Source organism: Euphorbia lathyris, chromosome 7, assembly GCF_963576675.1.
Source record: "Euphorbia lathyris chromosome 7, ddEupLath1.1, whole genome shotgun sequence".
In the NCBI taxonomy this organism is placed as follows: Eukaryota; Viridiplantae; Streptophyta; class Magnoliopsida; order Malpighiales; family Euphorbiaceae; genus Euphorbia; species Euphorbia lathyris.
In genome coordinates, this window is record NC_088916.1 from 11,512,925 (window position 1) to 11,535,112 (window position 22,188).

Sequence of the window (22,188 nt, forward strand, 5' to 3'; positions counted from 1 at the left end):
TTGTAGATTGTAGCTCAATTGGTAACGTAAAGTGAATATGTAAGAAGAAATATCAGGTTCGGTTTTCACTAATTATGACCATGTTTGGTAAAGAGATTTTGGAGTAAAATTAGAGGTTAGGGCCACTTTAGATGTTTTGACTAGTCAAACCTCTAATAGTGGTGTTTAGTGAAGAGAAGTTTGAAAAAGCATATTAGGTCCAAAAAAACTAATTTTGAAAAAACTGGTTTCATGAGCTTTTTTCAATTAGTTTATTGCTTAATCTTTTTTTGAATGATATTTTTACTCCTAATTACTACCATTTAATCTCAAATAAAGGTTTTATCATATTTTTATTTGTCATTTTATACAAACAACTATTAGCAATCAGCTAAGTTTTAGCTAACAAGTTTAATACAATCAGCTAACAAAAAATATAACCAGCTAACAACTAATGTAATCAGTTAATAGCTAACAACTATTTGTCAAACGTGGCCTCTATTTCAACTATGATTAAATATCAAACAAGATTATTTCAATTATTCATAATTGTGATTTAGAAAAAGAAATGTTTTTTGCTAATTTTGTTCTAAAAGTTTACAATAAAAAATAAAGAATCCAAAGCTAAATGATCTAGTCAAGATAAATTTAAAGCAATTATATAATTATTTGAGTATCTAGTTCTACTATAATATTTTAAAGTTATAAATTCTTAGGACTTGTTTGGATGGAGGTTATTTAAAATAAGGTAAGGTAAGTGATGTTTATGAAATAACTTGTTGTGTTTGGATAGAAGATAAGGTAAGTGATGATTTAATGACAAAATTATGTTTGATTTGACGGTAAAATTATGTATACAATTACTCTTATATCCTTACTTTTAATTATAACTTTTATTTCTCTATAAACTAAATAAATTTTAATTAAATTATTATATGTTAATTTTATTAAATATGAGAATATATTCACTTGGTAACAATCAAAATTTCAAAACAGAAATAAAATAATCCTACTAACATACTATAGGGAGTCAAAATGTAATAGTCTTAAAGTTTTGAACCGTAACATATTTAAGTGATAATAAAAAATGTAGTAATTTTACCAATAAAATAAAATAAAATAAAAAATGTAGTAATCTGCCAACATACATTGTTTTTGTTTTTTTTGTGGGTTTTAAATGTAGGGATGAGTTTTATTTGAAGAAAAGGTTCAGCTATTTAATAAAAGGGGGTATTATTGGAAATGGATTTTAGTTAACCTTCCTTACCCTCAAATCGGGGTGTACCTTCACATACTCTCACTTACTTTATTCTCTAATTACACTTCAAAACAAATAAAATAATCCTTAAACACTTACTATATCTTACCATGAGTAACCATCATCTAAAGGTAAGCAGGTTTTAACTAATGAAGATGTGTGAGTCTAGATACCGTGGAGGTATTCACATATTCGTCTCATATCTGTCACGGATAATGAATTTGATCTCATATCCATCTTATATGTATAGTCTCATTAGGGTCGAGTACCCGCAGGTAGAATACATATTTCCATCCCTAATCATATCAAAAACCACTAGCATAAAACTTTCATATCTCTAATCCCAACATATGAAGTTCATAAGTCTTTAAGTTCCATTGAATAACCTTTAAATACAGTAAAAGCTCTATAAATTAATAATGTTGGGACCATGAAATTTTATTAATTTATAGAAATATTAATTTATCGAGTATTAATTTACTGAACTAACTCAAATCGGAACCAGAAGAAATTATTATTTAAAAAGATTATTAATTTATCGAATATTAATTTACGACGGTTTTAGTGTATTATATATCATTTAACATGAGAAACAACGCAATAAAAAGATGGATCCCATTTTACAATAATTACATGGGTTATATACACAATAAAATACTAATAAAGATTCTCTAATCAACACAAAGCAAGTGATAAGTGTACCCCATTGTTATCAAGTAATAATTTGGAGAAGTCCAGGTATCGGATCCACATGATTTATACCGCAAGTACAAGACTACTCGCTTTTCGATCATTATTTAGGCGGTGATAAGTTGATTTGAATGTGTTTTTATACTAATCTACTCCTAAGTTGATCCAAAGCAATTACGAATCCCTAAGTATGAAATGGTCAGTATACGATAAAATAAGCGTTCAACCAGTATTCAGATATAATTGTGAATCTAATTAATATTGGATAAACACAAAATAATTGAACTGAGTTACCCTACTATGGTTCTTAATATATGATTTATGGGTAAGGTCATAACTAACTCTAAGGGATCAGAAATTCATGTATGTGTGATGTCATCAATACCTACAATCTCTGATATAGATGACTGAATTAGACTCACAATATGAATTAGCAATCAATATTTGGATTTACGAATCATCCAATCAAATATGTAAATACAATATAATCAAAGAACTCATATGCAGAGAAATGAAACCGAAATGAAACTTATAATAAAGATGATGGAAAATGTCACAATCTTATAACCAATTCGAAATCCGGAGAAATCTTCTAAAGTTAACAAGAGTAAAAAGGAAAAAGACCCCCTTTATGAAACTTGTTGACTCGAGCAATCATCGTTACGAATTGGAGGTGGTACCTTGAGAGCTTGTGGCTGGGTGGTAAGTGAAGCTTTTGTAGATGAACAATGGTAGGGTGAATGAAATTCAGAAGTGTTTGGATTTCTAAGGATTCCTCTGTCAGTATTGACGACAAAAGAGGGAGAAGCCTCTTGTGAAGAGCTTTGGCTATTACGTATGGGTTGGGCTAGTGAAGAAATAGGGTTGAGTTGATCCTTCCTAAACTAGTTTTGTTCTAGGATAAAGGTATCAATGCGTTGGTTTTATGCAACTTGCACATCCTGGCGGCATTGCTAACCATGGCACAGCCAGAGGAAGGTTATCTCTAATACCAACATCAGAACGTAAAGTTCTAGGAAATACCAATTATCCTAATTAGTCCTTAGATTTCTTCCCTTATGCCAACTCTATGAAAATTGAGATTAGAATTCCCAAACCCTAATGGAGCGAGATCCAATAGGCATAGGCATTGCCCGTCTCGGAAATGGGGATACTTTAATTGTATAGCATGCAAGCAAAAATGGGATTCTCAAGTACCTTTCTTCTATTCACACAAATCAAAGTATTTCAACACTAAACCATAACAAGGAAGCACAATTTTAACAATTTACAATTTCATTATAGCCTTATCCACTCCATGAATTAAGCTTTGTTTCCCCCACAACTCATTCTTTATAAACAAAAATATACATAAATACATACATATATATTTACTGCAAAAGAATATTTCATAATTCCTAATTAAGTTTTCCGGTGAGGAGTGGATGATGACACACGAATATCGTCCCTTGCAATGTGGTTTAATCCGAATCTATCATATAGTTGATTCTAATCATCAATGTTCTTTTTTGTCGCGGATTTCTCAAGTCGTGCTTTGCGAACAGCCTGTTGGATTTGCCTTTCGTGCTCTTTCAGCATCTCTTCCATGTTTCCTCCGGGTGGCATTAATGGTCCCGAGTAATGGATTCTGTTTTTCCGGCGAACATTCCCCTGGAACCACACGAAACCACTCATTTCGGATAATAAAACAATGACAGGAAAACACATCAATGAACTAGGTAGGACTAGTAGAATACTTACCATAGGAGCACCAGAAAATCTTTCGTCCTTTTTATTAGTATTCGGAACATCTTCAGCAGGCTGAGAGTCCCGTGATCTAATTTCTGGATTAGGTTTCGAGCTCTTATTTGATGGTGCTCCTAACGAAGAAGGATGAATCATCGAATTAGTCTGAGTTAAACCATTCTTCTTATATCCTCCAGCAGGCTCAATTCGGAAACCCGAACCAGCATCCTCTTGCATATCGTATTTATAACTTGTGCATGTAGTTTTTGTCTGTCCTGGAGGAATGAATTCTTCTGGGGAAAGTTTACTAAACGTGCCTCTAACAGATTCTGTCCCGCGTCCTTTTACTGCCTCCGCTCTTTTCCTGAAATCAAAACAGTTGATACATACATACATATAAGAAAGACATTCACACCGGATATGGACATCGAAACGACCAGCTAATGTGATGATTCAATAAAAAGAAAAGCACACCTTCTTGCTTCTTCGTCTCGAACCTTTGCATCGAGTTCTTTACTTGGAGGATATTTCGGTAGAGTAGAAGGATCACAAGGGAAGGGTTCTGCACAGAAGAACTGCAGCAGAAAACTTAACATTAGTTGTGTCGAAGAAGCACGGTAAGAAAATCTTAATCATGAGAAAAAGGAATGACTCGAGACGTTAATAAAAGCTCAGACATATACCTCACTATTCAGAGCTGAAGTGGCCGATCCCCTATCTTCCGGTTCCACTGTCAGGAGCTTATCCACAAGAGATAAAGCTGAAGGGGGGAAGTTTTTGAATGTTTCGGAAATTCGACGTTTATAATTGTGTTGAGGTCTGAAACTTGTAGCTTGGGGAAGTTTCGTTTTCTTCCAGTAATCATCGGGGGCCGATCCACAAAGCTTAAGGATCTTATGCATTTGCTCCACCTGGAATAATTAACAAGTTCTTCCAATTGATTAATATCGAAACGACATAATCGTCGACATAACTTTAAAGACTATGAAGAATGAAATGAACAAGAATACCTCCGTTCTTCCCGGCATAATAGGCTTTCCTGCAAAGAGTTCAGCTAGAATGCAACCAGTGCTCCACAAATCTATAGCATCTCCGTACTGTGTAGCGCCAAGTAAGAGCTCGGGTGCTCTATACCACAGCGTTACAACACGACTAGTCAATGCCTGACTTTGATCAGGCTGGTAAAATGTCGCCAGACCAAAGTCTCCAATTTTGAGAATACCGTTATTATCAATCAGAAGATTCGAACCCTTGATGTCTCGGTGTAGGACGCCACGACTATGACAGTGTTCCAGTCCACGAAGAAGTTGTTGCATATAACATTTAATCTGCAAGTACACCACAGTAATTAGGCTACACCGGCATACCAAAATAAAAGCTCGTTGAACCTAATATTAATAGGCCAATAGCAGTAGCAAATGAGCGAAAATGGTTATCGATAACGATTCACATAGCTCAACTACAAGGTACCTGTGGTTCGGTAAATTTCATCCCAGGTGTTGCTGCAATCCCAGCTAGGTCATGCTCCATATACTCGAATACAAGGTACAAGCTATCGGACATTCTCGAAGTGACTATACTCTCAAGCTTCATTATATTTGGATGGTCAAGTTTACGCAGAATATGGATTTCCCTAGCCATGAACCGAACACTTTCAGGATCCATATTGACAAAGCGCACCTTCTTCATAGCAACAATTTTTCCGGTTTCAAGGTCACGAGCTTTGTATACACTGCTGTAAGTTCCTTGTCCAATCTGCACATCATTGAGAGAAACATACATCAGTAGCTAGACTAGTTTTTAGCCACAAGAACAAAGTGTAATTTACTAAACTCGCTCTAAGGGTGGCCCGGTGCACTACGCGTCCCCGCTAAGCGAGGTCCCACCACAAGGGTGTACGGGGGGCAAGCCTTCATCAAAGACTCGAACCCAACAAGGTTTACTGTTGCGCCAAGGCTCGCCCTCAATAATTTATTAAACTCGCTCTATTGTAACTTATTTTCATGTACAATGCAATCAACAAATTAAGTACATCAAGCACGCCCTTTTCGCTCTTTTCTTCTTCGCAACGATTTGAATTCGTGCCTGAAAGACTCGCAAGTTGCAAAACTGCTATAGCTAGGATTCGAGGTTTATCAAATACCCTTCAGGTGTTCAAGTCTACGAATCGAATTTGAGACCTAAACTAAGCAACTAGAGTCCTTTTAACTCAATGCAACATCAACATTGTAATAAATTGGCAAGTGAAATGTGAGACTGACCTTATCTAACCTCTCGAAAGAGTCAGCACGTCGAGGCAACCAGCCTTTGATGGCATCAGGAGCAGCAGTGGTTAACCATTGAGGCCATCCAGCTTCAATGAGCTCCTTTTCGGAGCCATGAGGCATGCTGGTTATCCTAGACACAAAGTGTTGCGAATTCCCCGTTGAACCCAAGTCCATTGTTGCCCGTCTTTGATGATGCCGGTTTTTTAAGGATCCATCAGCATTCTTCCCATTCTTCTCTCCATTTTCCAATTGAACAATAACAGTACTGGACTTAGAACTAGTATGCACCAACACGACTTTCCCGCCAATGTCCTCCTCTTTCTTCGAGGGTTCCGGAGCCACCAATTGTACGGATGATATGTCAAATTGATTCCCCTTATATCTCTCATTTTCATTGATATGAACATCTTCATCTGCAGCTCCTTTTGAGCAGATGCAGCCCATAATCTTACCTAAAATTCCCCTAGGGCTCAGTCTAAGAACAAACCCCCAATTTTTGGGTTTCCCCAAATTTGTGCTGGGAACCCAAATTTACCATATTCTTCCCCAAAATCAATGGAACATTGCTCACAGTTTTCAAATCAAACACAAATAAACTTCCAAATATTGAATCTTTAACCCAGAAAGTGATAAGAAACAACAATTCAATTCAATTCAGAAAGGGGATGAAATTGAAAAATGTGAAGATCAAAAGAAAAATGAAAACCCAGGTCAGAATCCCAGCAAATAAACAAAGAGATTTCTCTTCAATTTTTTGAAATCGTTTTGATCCCAAAAAATTCAAATAAATCAAATGAATAAATGCTGGAATTCTGGGAACCCTTTATGAGGGTTACAGTTTTAATTCCTTAATTCGTAAAGAAGAATTAAAATAAATAAAAAAAGAGAACCATGTATGAAGAACCTGCATAAGTAGAAGAAGAAACAACAAGGATTGAAGAAGAAAAAAAGGGCAAAAATGCAAAATCCAAAAATTGAAGTAACAAAATAAAATTAAAACAGCACAGGATATGAGTTTGGTTAAAGATGGACGGGTGAGACAGAAGAGATAGAAACTCCTAAAAATGCGGGAAACCTAAGATTTTTAAGATTCGACAACCTGTAATTTGTTTGTTGAGGTTTCCAATTTCTTTTCTTGGAAAAACAAAGATTTGTTGTGTCTCTGGTTTGCTGATTGCAGTTGTATTGTTTCAGTAAGTTCCATATGGGTTGGGTGGGTTGTTTCAGAATCAGTTTTGAAAGCAATTTCGGTTTTAAGAAATTTGAAATAATGGAGGGAAGAGAAGAGAAGAGAAGCTCAGATTACAACAACTATGACAACGTGGCTGCCATTATGTTGTAAAATGGTTGAGTTCTTTTCGTAATAACTAATCCTTTATCACATTATAATCCTAATATAAAAGAGGGGTACCGGTACGGTGCAAAAAATACCTCTAATGTTAATAGTCTTACAAATTAATCTGTTGTCGGAATGAAGGTTCTCTAATGCCTGACTTAAGACAGAAAGATGAACAGCACGAGGTTGTTGAGCAACGGTCATACTATAATGTCTAAGTTAGCGATATATAGGATAGAGTATAAAGCAATTGAGAGTAATTGTAATAAACGTGCGTATGTGTCTTGATTATGGAATCACATTGTATTTTATATGATGCTGAGGGGTAAACTGCAGGTGGTTGGTACTATCCGTAGATTCCTCGTTAGATAGCTAGATGATGGACGTATTTTAGGCGGTTTGCATTATACTTAATTTGGGATTCCCTAATCTTAGGTGGGATTGAAGGGTAACGATCCGAGGAGGAATTGGGATCACATCCCATTGGCCCACGTGTTTGAGGAGATGCTTTATTCCTATTTATCTTAATATGACGGCTTCTCTTGATCTGGGTGCCTCTGCTAGTTTGAGATGAGGACGCATGTATATTGATATTATTTACATGATATCAGATGTTCCCCGTTTGACTCTCGGAGTTCTTTAGGGCTTCGGTTGCTGGAGGCCTGGAGGGGTCTTATCTTTTGAGGAATGTTTTGGTATCCCGTAAATGCTTAGTCCTCAAACATTCCGTTCGGAAATGTTGAAGAGGTGGGATGTTGCATCGCGTGCTTCTGACGTCACCTTTAATAGACGTGCAGCCCTCCATACTAGACATCATTACTACCACTGTTAATTTCCACGTGATATGTGATATATATCCCAAACCTTTTAACCTAGGAGATGACAGGTAGAAACGCTCATGATTTTCGATCAGCGTCGATGCCAACAATCTCTAATTGATGGCAACCCCTCACTTGCACTTCAAATAGCATTATGAAAGTAGAATCTTGGTGATGAATTCCCTTTTCTACACTTTCTCATTTCTTTTTGTGCTTAGAGCCTCAATTTCTTCCAAGGCAACATGTAAGTGTTCTTTCTCTCCCTAGTTTTTCTTTTTTATTGTATGGATGTGTGGGAGCCCAAAAATTCTTGCAAGCTCTCAACCTCTACAGACCTTTCTCTGACCTCCTCCAGTAATACTGACCATGCCTCTATGAAAAAAATTAAAAGGAAACCATCAAGGACAAGAAAGTAATAGTTGAGAAAAAAAATAGCACCCTAAAGCCTAAGATTAAGGCTCTAGCTTGACAGCTTATCAACTAGTGGATATGTGGCTGAATTCCCCCTCCCTCAAGAATTTAGAGATGCATCTTCCCAGCCCTGGGCAACATGTCAATGACAGCCTTTGGAAAGACAGTGAAGATTTCATAGGAGTTTATGTCTAGTTTTTGACGTATGGTATGAGGTTTCCTCTTCCGGCTCTCATCGTAGCCGTCTTGGAAGAGTTTCACCTTTACCCATTCATGCTATTGTCAAACACCGGATAGGGACGTTCTATCCCTATCTTTATGTATGATTTTTAGAGTCTTTTGGCTTATTTTAAGTCATATTTCATTACATTTCTAGTTAAAATACTTCTTTGAACTTGTTTAGTGAGTTTGAATCAAAGTTAGTTGGTTTTAGTTATTTTTTCACTTAATTTCGTTCACTTTCACCCACTTTCACTTTTTATAGTTCGTAGTTTCACTCACGTTCACTCACTTTCGTCCAAATTCACTTTTTTCGTAGTTAAAAAGATTGATTTTTGAGTTATTTTAATTTTATATTTCTAGATTTTTAATCTCTTTTATTTTTTCAATAATATTAAAGTTTTTAGTAGAATTTAATTAAGTTGTAACGTTTGGAAAAAAAATTGTATGTGTGAAAATGAAAGTTCCCTTTTAAAATGTGTAATTTAAGCTTAAGAGACAAGCAAATGGGACAAGGTGTGGAATGGAGAAAATAGGCACAAAAGCCTAGCACTAGGGCCAGCACATTATGCTCGACCCAAATTCAGCAAAAATGCATATTTTACTACAAGCATCATATGCTTCCTTATTCATGTGGGCTCGTCTTCTACATCAAATTCAAAGTCTTCTTACAACCTTTATGCAAATTCAAAGTTTTCTTTCAACATGCAAATTCAAAATCTTCTTACAACATTCAAAGTCTTCTTATTTTATTGATAACTTGTGGAAAAATCCTTGATCGGAGCACTTCCCTGTGAGGCGCCGTTGGGATCGGCCGGAGACACTCCGATGCCAAAGTCAGTAATATTTCTGAGAATAAACTGTAAGCACAAAAGTAGAGAATCAGTAAGTGTACCTTTGATCCTAGGAAGCTGGGGTATTTATATAGGTTTCTGTAACCTTCAGCATTAATGGGGAAGCAGGTGAAGAGTTGTGTCATTACTCATCTTTAATTGCTATCAATTCTCCATTAATCCCAGCATTTAGCATTGAAACCCTCAGAGTTGAGGTATTCGAACAGTCAAGTCTTTATTCTCCTTTACTGGCTATTAATTGCCATTTAATTGTATTTATTCCCATTCATGGATGGTAATAAAGGTGCCTTTTCATATTCTTTGATCCGTCAAGGCGTATGTACTCTCTCCTTAAGAGCTATGGCGGGTCTCCGCTACTCGCTCTCATCGGGCGTATCTCATTATGGCGTATCTCGCCATGGTCCACGTGGCATGGCATAATGCTAGAGACTCCTTCCTTTTCCTCATTATTTGCATATTTGCCCCTATATTAATTATCATTAATTCCACATTAATCATGCATAAATATCTCTTTTAGAATGAATAATGGTTTGCCATTATTTCTATTAATTTTCCCTTATTCTTTATTTAAGAATAATTTGGGTTGTTATCAGAAGCCCCCCCTAAAGGTATAAAAAGCTCTTTAGGGCTGTCTAAATGGTGTTTTATTTTTCTATCTTGGAGGAAAGTGGACTCGCCCTAGATGGGGAATCATATATGGAAATGATGCGCCTTTTGGGGCTTCCTTATGCGGGATCTTATGAACAAGATCCGCCCTATGTGGGATCATATATGGATATGATGCACGTTTTGGGGCTTTTGATTCCTTGTGGATAGGTGGCCAACTGTATCCATCGTTATCCTCTAGGGGCTTCTTGAGAGTTATATTTCCTTTAGAAAGGGAATAACCCGCCCTTTATTGGACCATTTATTCCTACCGCATAGGATTATGATTCGCCTTAGGGACTTCTTTTGTTCAGTTCTGCCATATTGAGGAGAATGACCCGCACTTAGGGATCAGTAAGAATGATCAGCCATTTAGGGACTTTTGTGCATTTTGTGGAGGCGAGACTTTGTTATTTCTATGATGAAGATGCAGATTCATTACTTTGATGAAAACGAGACTTCATTAATTGGATGAAGACGAGGCTTCATTGATTGGATGAAGACGAGGCTTCATGAATTGGATGAAGACGATGCTTCATGAATTGGATGAAGACGATGCTTCATGAATTGGATGAAGACGAGGCTTCATGAATTGAAAGAAGACGAGGCTTCATTAATTGGATGAAGACGAGGCTTCATTACTTGGATGAAGACGAGGCTTCATTATTTGGAGATGAAGACGAGGCTTCATTACTTTGATGAAGACGAGGCTTCGTTGTTGGATGAACCCTTTTCTTTCCAGAACTATTTTTACTAATGCATTATATCTTTTAGCAAGTAACTTTTTAGAATCTGGTTTAGGATTTCTCCGATTGTTTAGGGTAGGTGGCCAGCCGTACCCCAATGTGTGAACCTTTGTGAAGGTTAGAAGCTTTTATTCCTGGTGAGGAAGTTAAGCTGCCTTAGGCGATCGATTTGCTTCCTATCTTTGAGGTGAATCGATCCACCGCCAGGTCTTGAGACTCTTCTTTGGGAAGAGTATTTGAGAGTGTAAAGTTCTCACGTCTGAGAAATATTTTAACTCTGTCTCTGACGACGATCAATCGTTTCCTATCTTCGAGGTAGATCGATCCGCCGCTGAGATTATTGTTCTCCTATCTTTGAGGAGAAAGTTTAGGGTGTAATTTTCTCATGTTTGAGATAATTTTAACCCGCTTTTGATGGTGACCAATCCTTTTCCTGTCTTTGAGGAGAGAGTTGAGCTCATTTGAAAGCTCTTGAGGGTCTGTGCTTCTTATCTTTATGGAAAGGGGATCCGCCCGTGATGGGATCAATTGTCCGATCTTTGAGGTAATTGATCCACCTGTGGAACTTTTCATTCGCCAGCCACTGGGCGTATATCAGCACTAAAAGCTAGGCAAATGAATATAAGAAGTATGGCGAGAAAGAATAAATTATAAAATATAGGATACTATAACAGTTTAATGCACATATAAGAATATGTAAAAATACTGATTTTTAGGCCCATGGTTCCGTCTTTTCTGAGCAACTAGAACCGCATCCTCAATGATGTTTAACTTATGAGTAATCACATCTGGGCTTACTCCTGTGGGGATCTCATTCTCCTATGTAAATACGCTTTCAGACTCAATGAGAACTTTTTTAACATCCTCTTTGATCTCAAGTTTTAATCCTTTGGCGATCCGCACCCGCTTTCCATCAGCAATAAGGAGCGTTTCTGTGTCGCCCAAAGCTGTAGTGACAAGTTAATATTTCTCACCTTCGTCCTCTTTGGATTGTGGGCGGATTGATAGTGACGCCGAGTATAAGTCTCTTTAGCCACCTTTTGGTTCCCGCTAATCATTACTCCTCCTTTGCTGGTGGGAATGTACATTGTCAGACGACGGATGGAAATTAGGGCTGCAACCTCTGGCCCTTGGTCTGGATAGTGTGACCCGTCACTCCAATGATGTCAACAATGGTTGTTTCTATTTGGATCGGATCAACCTTTAGTTTGGCGAATGCACCTCTGGTGATGACATTACAAGAACTGCACGTATCCACCATTACTCGCTTCATTTCCCAACCTTCCACCACCATAGTAATAACTAGAGCATCTGCATGTGGAGGGATTACTGGACCTGTTTCTACAAAAGGGGCAATTGAGGGATGTTTTATCCAGAGTGGATATTTTTGTTTTTTTCACCGGTGGCTGATACACTGGTCCATCTGCTATGACATTAAAGACACTTTTGAATTTCTTTCTGGGATCTGTCTTCTGCTTGTCGTCTTGTTATTTGTTATTCTGGACAAATCTATCTTCTATTTTTCCAGCTTCCAGCAAGCTTCAAAATGTGGTGGCCATTTCTTCTATGGAACCTGTAATACGTCTTGGCATTCCTTTCAACGGTTACATGCTCCCCTCCTTTGGGTTCGGGATATGTAATGTCCCGTTTATATTGACTCTTTTCTTTTATATTGTGGCAAGTTGGAAGCTTTAAACATTCTGTCCGCCTCGTACCCCAGGATCTGCTCTGTGAATGGCGAATTCCTGTTAACTGGATGGCGTATCTTTATGCATTGTTCTCTTGTCTATCTAGAGCGGCATGCACTCGCATTTCAATCTCATCATCCGTGTGTTCAATGTTGAATCGTGGTGGTGAAGCCAGCTTTTGATCTTGATCTTGATCATGTTGAGATTATGCTTGGAACTACGGTTTGACGCGGATGGATATTGTCACAACCGCTGGAGCCATTTTATCTAGCTTTGAATATCTTGTCTCCACATCCTTCAACATTTTGCTAACATAATAGATGGGGAACTGTTGACCTTCTTCTTCTTCTTGAATAACCACGGTGCACATAGCTTTATCCATGACAGATTGATACAAATGTAGGTCTCCCCTTCAGATTGGTCTGCTCATCAAGGGTGGTTCTGCTAGGAATTGTTTTGTACCTTGAAATGCTTGTTGACAATCTTCCTAGTACGATGATCCGCCCGTTCAACCTCTGGATCTTTCTCACCCTTTGTGGGGCTTTCATTTAGGCGCTCTTTTTACCTTTCTCCTCGTAGGGCTTTTATTTAGGCGCTCTTTTCGCCATTTGCCTCGTAGTGCTTTTACTTTATCTGGATTTGCTCTAACTCCTTTTTGGCTAATGATGTAGTCAAGGATTTTTTCTGAAGTGACTTTGAATATACACTTCTCTGGATTGAGCTTTATTTTTCATGCCAGTGTTTGGCACTGGTTGCAGTATTAGCAATTCCCTTGTACTTGTGGGTTAGTACTGAAAGAACTCCAGAAGTGGGGCATATCCTGTCCATTATTAAAAGATTGTGGTAAGGCATAAAAGCTATATTCACTTACCTTGGGGATTAATGGCTTGATCCATGGAACTGACTTCATAGTGAAAGACTATTTGCATTGACCTTTGTTGGCAAATATCATGTACGATGCAATGTCTCTTTATGGAATTCTTAGTTCATCTTGGAATCAATTTAGTAATTCCTTTACGTTGGTCCTTGACTCTTAGAATGAACTTAGTCAAAGGATAAAACCGAGTAAATATTATATGTCAAACAAATTCATAATAGAATTTTATTCATGATTGTGTTAATAATACCACATATAACGGTCATAACCATAAAGATTACTACTGCACATAAATATCATAATGAATTCTTAATAAACAACCATAATGAAAATGGTTTAAGAACAATGTCCTTTTGTATTTCAATGCACATTTTTTTTAAGTAAAGATAGGGTGATGGTTTAGGGAAAGGCCGGACATCCCGACTAGGTCGGCACCCCCAGCCAAACAACCCAAACCCGGACCCGAATATTATTAAAAAGCAAACGAAGAGTATACAAAGGAATAAAGAAACAGAAAAAGGAGAACAGAGCAAAACTAAATTCTAAACTGCTCAACCGAACTATAATCCTCATAAATGAAAGAATTACAAAACGATGCACATTAATATCCAAGATAGCATATTTATTTTAAACATCATAAAAGTTATGACATTCTATATTGGGAAAGATATCTTACATAGTTGCTATTTACTTGCAATCAATATTGTGCATCCATGCATTAATGACATTCAGAGATCATTAATGCCTCGTTTGGATGAAATATAATTAAAGTAAGGTAAGTGATGGTTTAATAATGTAGTTATATATGAAATTACTCATATATCATTTCATTTGTATAAATAAAATAAATATAAAGGGTAATTTTGGAAGAAAAAATACATGTACCGTGATTCTCCTCCAATTCGGGGTGTATGGAAAATTACCCAAAATTCATCCTCATATACCTTCATATACCATCATCCAAACAATCTCTAAGGAATTATCATGTATATCCTAAGAATTTTACATAAATTAATGTTCTGATCCAAAACTAACACTTGCACTATTTTGTAGTTAGCTCAGGGTATGAAAGTTTCGTTTATCCAATTTGGTAATTCATCAGTCCATAATGGTCTTAATAATTAGAGACAATTACATGATAATCACAAATAGATTCAATATGTTCAAGTCTCTTACGTTGGTAAAAGAAATTCTAATAATGTCAGATAAACAGGTTTTATTATGAATAAACACATCCTTGTAAAAAAGGGAATGAAATAACTGTTTGACAAAACAATATTCAAAAATATGAATTTCTGATATTAAAAGTACTATATATGAGAAAAGCCATATATAGATGGTGAATTGTACAAGAAAAACCAAATATGATTTTTTGTAATTTCTTCTAATAGTTGTATGCATGTTCATCCAAAAGACTGGTCAGACCTAAATTATCTGTAATTACACGAGCCTTTTATGATATCTTAATATTAAGTGATAAAATCACCTTGAATGGATGAATTTTTTATAAAATTCCAAGATTACGGATCTTATACATGCATCTTGTACTAATTCAATGATAATGACATATTACTCGTCATGCATAAAAATATAAGGCATATTGAGCATGCAAGATTTAATGAAAGATTTGTGTCTATTACTTTATCTTTCACAATTTATTAGATTTATCATAATAACATGGAGTAAATTACACCAAAGGTACTTGAATTATATCCTAGTTCACACTTTGGTACCTGAATTACATTTTGTCTCAAAAATATACCTCAAGTATGGATGACCGGACATTTAAATGCGTTTCTCCGGTAAATTACTAGTCAATGACTGTTTGACCACTTTAACACAAATAATGGGACCCACTTACAATTACTAATCTATAAAAGACTTACATACACTTAAATGAATTGAAAGTATATTTTAATTCTCTCCCCTTTCAATACGTCTCTCTCCTTTAATGTTTCTCTCTCTTTCTCTCCACTTTTAATGTCTCTCTCTTTCTTAAATCTATTTCTCTTAGCTTTCAATATTCTTATTAATTTACCCAGGAAAAGAGATACAGATTGAACATTCATTCTAGGTTCATAAGCGTCTACTCTTTTCGTCTAGAGTCCAGACCAAGGATCTCTTTTGTTTCAGGAACCAACAAGTCTCTCGAGCCTAAGAGTGTTCCTCGCTTTTCCAGGTGAGTTTGCTTCCTTTCGAACCGAAGCAGGACTAGAAAGAGGGGAACTACAGCAGTGATAAATCATGGGTAAAATAGGGAAAAGTTTTAAAATGAAAAACACATGATGATCAATCGAATTAACTTTCAGGAAGTGGGCTAGGGGGTCTCCTCTCTAAGTAACTGATGTCGTATCGAATCAAAAGCAAGCTTCAAATCTTGCATACTTTAATTAAAGAGAAATTCCAAAGCTATTGATTGAAGTCCTTACTAGAAGCTGTCTAACATAACCAAATGATTAGATTAAAAATGCTATTTCAACTTCATAATTATAGCAGATTCAAATTTTTTTCGCTGTTTCTGCAGTTTCTTTTTTTTTTTTTTTGTTGCTGTGAGAAATTGCGGATTATATTGAAAGAAATGGGTTTGTAGAAAGTAGGTTGGTAGAAAATGGGTTTTGAAATGAAAAAGAGTTTGCTGGCCAGAAATAAGATTGAGATAATAAGGAAGAAGATGAAGAGAATGAGAGAAGAGTTTCCATGGCTGTAGAGAGAAAATCTAAGAGAGAAAAAGAGAGAGAAGAGAGAGAATGGAAGATAAAGAAAAAAATTGGTCAATTTTTAAAAAATGGTCAAAATCTCGTGTTTACCGGGGTTGACAGGTTAAATATATTAAATTGTCCGGTCATCTATATTTCGGGTATATTTTTGGGATAAAATGTAATCTAGGTACCAAAGTGTGAACTGAGGTATATTTCAGGTACCTTTCGTGTAATTTACTCTAATAACATGTAATGATATTCATAGCACTTTATAAGAGTGAGGGATCTCGATTTTCTTTAATTAAAAATGGAATAAGAAAGGGGAGGAAACTTATCTTTTTCATCATAAAGTTCCAGATTTAGTGTAGAAAACTCTTTCCCACCAATATATGGAGAACTGTATCTTTGGATAGATTTGTTGTACTGATTGAGCCAAGGTTTGAGATTGTGATTTCTATTTCGTTGACTCCATTGTTTTGTTCTTTGTGAAACTCTATACAATCAAGATTTTGCGATCTTCTGTTTGTTAGAGATCCACCTTCACCGCACCAATTGATAACTTGTGGAAAAATCCTTGATCGGAGCACTTCCCTGTGAGGCGCCGTTGGGATCGGCCGAGGACACTCCGATGCCAAAGTCAGTAATATTTCTGAGAATAAACTATAAGCACAAAAGTAGAGAATCAGTAAGTGTACCTTTGATCCTAGGAAGTTGGGGTATTTATATAGGTTTCTGTAACCTTCAGCATTAATGGGGAAGCAGGTGAAGAGTTGTGTCATTACTCATCTTTAATTGCTATCAATTCTCCATTAATCCCAGCATTTAGCATTGAAACCCTCAGAGTTGAGGTATTCGAACAGTCAAGTCTTTATTCTCCTTTACTGGCTATTAATTGCCATTTAATTGTATTTATTCCCATTCATGGATGGTAATAAAGGCGCCTTTTCGTATTCTTTGATCCGTCAAGGCGTATGTACGCTCTCCTTGAGAGCTATGGCGGGTCTCCGCTACTCGCTCTCATCGGGCGTATCTCGTTATGGCGTATCTCGCCATGGTCCACGTGGCGTGGCATAATGCTAGAGACTCCTTCCTTTTCCTCATTATTTGCATATTCGCCCCTACATTAATTATCATTAATTCCACATTAATCATGCATAAATATATCTTTTAGAATGAATAATGGTTTGCCATTATTTCTATTAATTTTCCCTTATTCCTTATTCAAGAATAATTTGGGTTGTTATCATTTATGTAATTTCAATTTTGCCATTATGGCTTGTAATTTTCTCTATATAAACTAACTTAGAATCCAATTTTAGGGAAGAGGGTTTACATTGAGTTTTTAATTAGTTTAGATTCAGTTTTTATATAATAAAAATCCTTACACCTTGAGAGCTTGTTGTAATTCTCATGTTACTCCGACGAAGTTACGTTCCATCTGCATTCCCCAAGCTCGAGAGTTCCACCTCCGAATCCGAAACGATGGCCTTGAGTCTGATTAGCTAGATTTAAGGGTTGATTCTTCTTCCCTTTTTTCTTATTGACTAGTTTGTACTCTTCATATGTGTTAGATTCGGTTATATTCCGCGTTTACACTTTTCATAGTAATAATATATGATTACGGTTTTTAGTTTCACTATACTTGTTAATGTTTATTCCTTGCTTTGATTCTCATAATTGATTATTGTGTAGATTGATTACAAACTCCGAAATCCATTAGGATTCATATAGGTGATGCCTTACTGGAATTGACAACCCGAAAACCATAGGAATTGACGAGCCACGGAACTTAGGGGCCCTATTTTTTAAACCTAAGAATTAGAGTCGCCTTAAGAGGGAACCACGACCTAAGTACTTCACGGAGTTGGTCGGTTTACATATAATTGTCTTTGTAAGAGTAAATTGTTACTCATATATATTCATATATTCGGAATTGTTTATCGCATGTTGTAACTTAACGCCATCTGTATCATCCTTTAAGGATTTCAAACACATAAAAAATGTCTCACCTATAGTTCAGGAGTAACTTATAATTTTCTCCCTCTATTTGTAACTTTGCTTTGTTTTCCATTTTTTTGGTGCAGAAATGGCTTCTAACATGGATGTTTGTGCATGAATGATAGAGAGGCAAAGACATGTCATTTTGGCTTCAAGATCAAATATTAATACTCCCGAGGCTTCGAATGTGGTCGGGACCTCAAAGAAGGCTCCTTCATGCCTCTGGGGACTGGACCTCTCAAGGTACCCTTTTTGCTTCAATTAAAGATATTTGAGGTTCCTTCCCAAGTGTCTTTGGCTGAAGGGGTTCCAACCACCAAGGTTCGGTTCCAAGATGGTGCCCCCATGTGCGCTTAAGTCAAATCTATCGAAGATAATTCTGTGGCAAGAGTTAAGACTTCTCTAGATCAAGTAGCGGTTGTAATTGTGACCGTTGTCGTGAAACCTGAAGCATTGTTCGGTATTCAAATCTTGGATTTTATCGAGGAGGATATTATATATGTTTCTCCCCCTATATCTTTGAAGAAATCTCCTCTTCAAATAAAACCTTTTGCTTCTGTACCTTTTGTTGAGGCCTCCAAATGTATCAAACGTAAGTCCAAATACAAGCCACTCGAACTATCAATGACATTTCGTACTTCGGTTATTCCAGGATCGGAGGTTACCAAAAGGAAGGATGTGGAGGTGGAGCCCTAAAAGAGACCCAGGTCCAGACGAGGAGGGAGAATCCAGTGAAGCAGAAAATGCAAAGACAAGTAAGTTGCTAAGGCGAAGGTTAGTGAGGCTAAGAAGGCTAAAGCTCCAATTGCAAACCGTACTACTGATAATGGTTTGATTGCTGAAGAACTCGCCTTCTTCAAAGAGTAGCATACTTCCAAAGTAAGTTGTGTGCTTTTTGGTATTCCTTTCATCCTTATTTTTTTATTTTTACTAAAAGATTCATTTGATTTATTTTCAGCATTGGGAGCATAAATATTAGCCTAACGTCACCCTTTGAAACCCCAAAATGGGTTATGAGTTGGATCGCTTAGCCATGGTTCCCGGTGAACGGGTCTAGTATGAGAACCTAACTTTTGATAAGTTCACAATGTCTACAACTCTAATAAGGCCTATATCTATTTTTTATTCTGATTATTGAATTTTTTTTTTTTTTTGAAAGTTTAAACTATAACAGGATCTAACAAAAAAAAAAAAAAGTTGTATATAATATACAAACATGACCAAATTATATTATACTAAAATTTAAGCTGAATAATACATAAGAAAATAGAATAGTTTGTTATAAATTAAATTAGTTTAATAAAAAAAATCAATATTTTAACCATATATAATTAATTATTTATACTCCTAATATAAGAAATGGTAAAATCCATCCTTAACATTTTCAGCATGTAGCAATGTTAGACCCAATTAGTAGCTTAATCAACTTTTTACTGCTTAGAGTGCAATAAATAAAAAAAATAAATAAAAAATCAAGTTCATAAGGGCTAAGGTAAAAAAAAAAATTACCCTAGCCTGAATTGGGACAAAAAAAAAATGCTGCAAATAATGAAAAGATGAAACATGAAGATGCTCTAACTAAGAAACATTGAGTTTCTGTACAATGGGATTTATGAATGCCTTCTCTGCTCTGCATATTAAAATCCCTAGTTCTATACTCACATTACATAAATTACATTATATTGCATTACAGCTCTTGCTTAGGCTTTCGGCTTAGCTGCCAGCCCATTAGCTGCAAAATCTCCTCCCATAAACTTTCTGATGAACTTCCACATATCAAATTTCAGCTACATGATGCGACATACCAATAGTCTGACTCGATCTTGTCTCTCAACTGATCCAGCTGCCACCCTGCGTAACCGACAAAGAATCTGAAATCTTGAGGCTTCAATAATCCTTTCTTCACAAGTGCTGCTGCTTCATCCAAACCGAAGCACACGCCGGGGATCACCTCTTCGAACCCGGGAAGCTTTGCTGTCTAGATGTGACATAGTTACTTTGCAACAGATAGGAAATGTTTCCATCTAGTTGCCAACCTCAAATCATGGCTATATTATGCATGAAAGAACTCTCAAATGAGGAAAGATCACTTGCAAATTTCTCATCATCTTGCCACAAGCAGAAAGAATAAGATGTTGGTTATGCAACTCCTTCAGGGTTGAAGCTAGTGCCTGTCCCTACATCTATTATATGCAACAAGGAAGCCAAGCAATTTCCTACTACAAAAACACCTTCTAAAACCATTCCCTTCATTACTAAGCATGAAATCTTATATTAACAATCTCCCTAAAGATTTACTTGTCATGAGTCCAAGCTTTTCTAGTTGACTTGAAATGACCCTCACTGAAGAAGACAAAATGAGGGAAAGAAAAACAAATACCTGAGCATTGAAGGTCCCAATCAGCCAATGATTTTTGACACTTCAAGAGCAATATCTAGCAATCATGAAAGTAACTTGACCAATCCATCAGAAATATATTTTTCTCCTTCTCATAGCAGCTAAAGATATGAGCGGCCTCTTGCCAATTAAATTGGCAAGGGAAGGTTGCCCCCAATACACCCTTGTGGTGGGACCCCTCCCCGGACCCTCGCTCAGCGGGGACGCGTAATGCGACCGGGCCGCCCTTTTTTTTTTTTTATAGCAGCTAAAGATATTTTATCAGACATCTGTACTCTATTTGAGTCCTAGTGATAATATTTACTGTAGACACCTAACCCATGATCATAGATCCATAACACTAATCCAGAGCTTCTCCAGTGCTATTTATCTAAAATCTTTAAGGTTCAAAAGGCATTTGCAGGGAGCTGAAACAATTTAATTCTCAACCTCTACATCCCATGATTATGATGTTTCCAAATTTGCATCTATAATCAACAATAGAAGGAGAGAGAAGCATGCTTCAGCAAGTTCTTAACCGCCTACCAAGCTCAATATGACAACGTTGACAGTAGCTGCTTTTCACGGCTAATTCATTTTTTTGTTTTCTAATGAGAAATTACAGAATTCAGCGTGTTCCATCCACGTTGCTCATGAACAAGAAAATCAGAACTTCTTCCTTGACCTCTAAATGAATTCTAATATCTAAATTAAAACAGTTATCAGAAACATTAGAATTGGATCCTCGATCTCTCCTCAAAGCCACACTACATATTGAAAAGTCATTTCTAAACAGTAAACTAACTAACTATAACCATAATCCTGAAATTGAATTTCAAATAATCAAAAGTACCATCAATATAACTCATATTCACGCCACCCACACCTTGTCCCAATGTATCAGAATCAAAAGATGCCCGGCAAATTTTTTTAACAGAATAGAGAATACAGAGGCCAAAGTCCAAAATAAACCCTAAAATGCGCAAACAAAACAGCTAAGGAGTAGGAGTATAAAGAGAAGTGAATTCTACATACTGAAACAAAGCTACCAATTTCTGCTTCATTCTGGAAATCCGGATTCCATCGATGCATCTGAACTTCAATACTATCATGTGGAACTTCAATAAGAGGAGTTTGGTGAAACCGGAGCAGCAGTTAAGAGCATCGATGAGAGATATTATCCCACATCGCTCATAAAGAAGTGAAGCAGGGAGGTGTGTGGATATAAATTGAGTAGCGACAGAACGTTGTAAAGCATCTTTGCGCTTGGGGCAATGACGCAGCTAGTGAGGTTATAACCGAGGCGCGTCAATTGCTGGTTGAAAACTATTTCCAAACCCCCTCTGCGGCCTTGGCTAGTCCTGGGCCGCAGAGAATTTCTGGAAGGGCTCCCTTTGGGTAAAGCCCTACAATATAAGTTATAAATTTTTTAATTTGCTTTTTTTAAAATTCAACATAACAAGAGCTTAAGATACTGTTTTTTTTTTAATTAAATTCTGAAAGAGTTAATGTGAAAAAAAAAAATATTCTTGACAGCATAATTTAGAATATAGAATTTTTCATGATTTAATAATAAAATTGTAATTTAAAATATAGAATTG

General features: G+C 36.4%; 1 protein-coding gene, 1 long non-coding RNA gene and 1 other non-coding gene across 3 annotated transcripts; 1 reads left to right on the forward strand and 2 right to left on the reverse strand.

Annotated features, from left to right (window-relative positions):
• Positions 1-3,160: 3,160 nt before the first annotated feature.
• On the reverse strand, positions 3,161-7,239 carry LOC136201154 (probable serine/threonine-protein kinase At1g09600). Its single transcript, XM_065991745.1, has 7 exons — positions 5,914-7,239; positions 5,123-5,407; positions 4,663-4,980; positions 4,336-4,563; positions 4,127-4,227; positions 3,668-4,016; positions 3,161-3,577 (listed from the first exon to the last, which is right to left on the reverse strand). Exons 1-7 carry the CDS (start codon positions 6,361-6,363, stop codon positions 3,416-3,418), a joined length of 1,893 nt encoding a protein of 630 aa, XP_065847817.1. The 5' UTR covers positions 6,364-7,239; the 3' UTR covers positions 3,161-3,415.
• A 12,411-nt stretch (positions 7,240-19,650) lies between these two features.
• LOC136201270 (uncharacterized) lies at positions 19,651-22,011 on the reverse strand. The gene is made up of 2 exons (XR_010673763.1): positions 21,623-22,011; positions 19,651-20,188 (listed from the first exon to the last, which is right to left on the reverse strand). It is a non-coding gene; the product is annotated as an uncharacterized lncRNA (long non-coding RNA).
• On the forward strand, positions 21,844-21,993 carry LOC136201574 (U4 spliceosomal RNA). The gene has a single exon (XR_010673921.1). It is a non-coding gene; the product is annotated as a U4 spliceosomal RNA (small nuclear RNA).
• Positions 22,012-22,188: the final 177 nt, after the last annotated feature.

Bases quoted from the DNA above. Each gene is read 5' to 3' on its own strand.
- LOC136201154 (XM_065991745.1), bottom strand. From the start codon at position 6,363: ATGGGCTGCATCTGCTCAAAAGGAGCTGCAGATGAAGATGTTCATATC. The intron at 4,228-4,335 runs GTATATGTCTGA...TTTCTGCTGCAG, and splicing joins CTTCAGCTCTGAATAGTGAG to TTCTTCTGTGCAGAACCCTT. The intron at 4,017-4,126 runs GTGTGCTTTTCT...TTTTGATTTCAG, and splicing joins CGAGACGAAGAAGCAAGAAG to GAAAAGAGCGGAGGCAGTAA.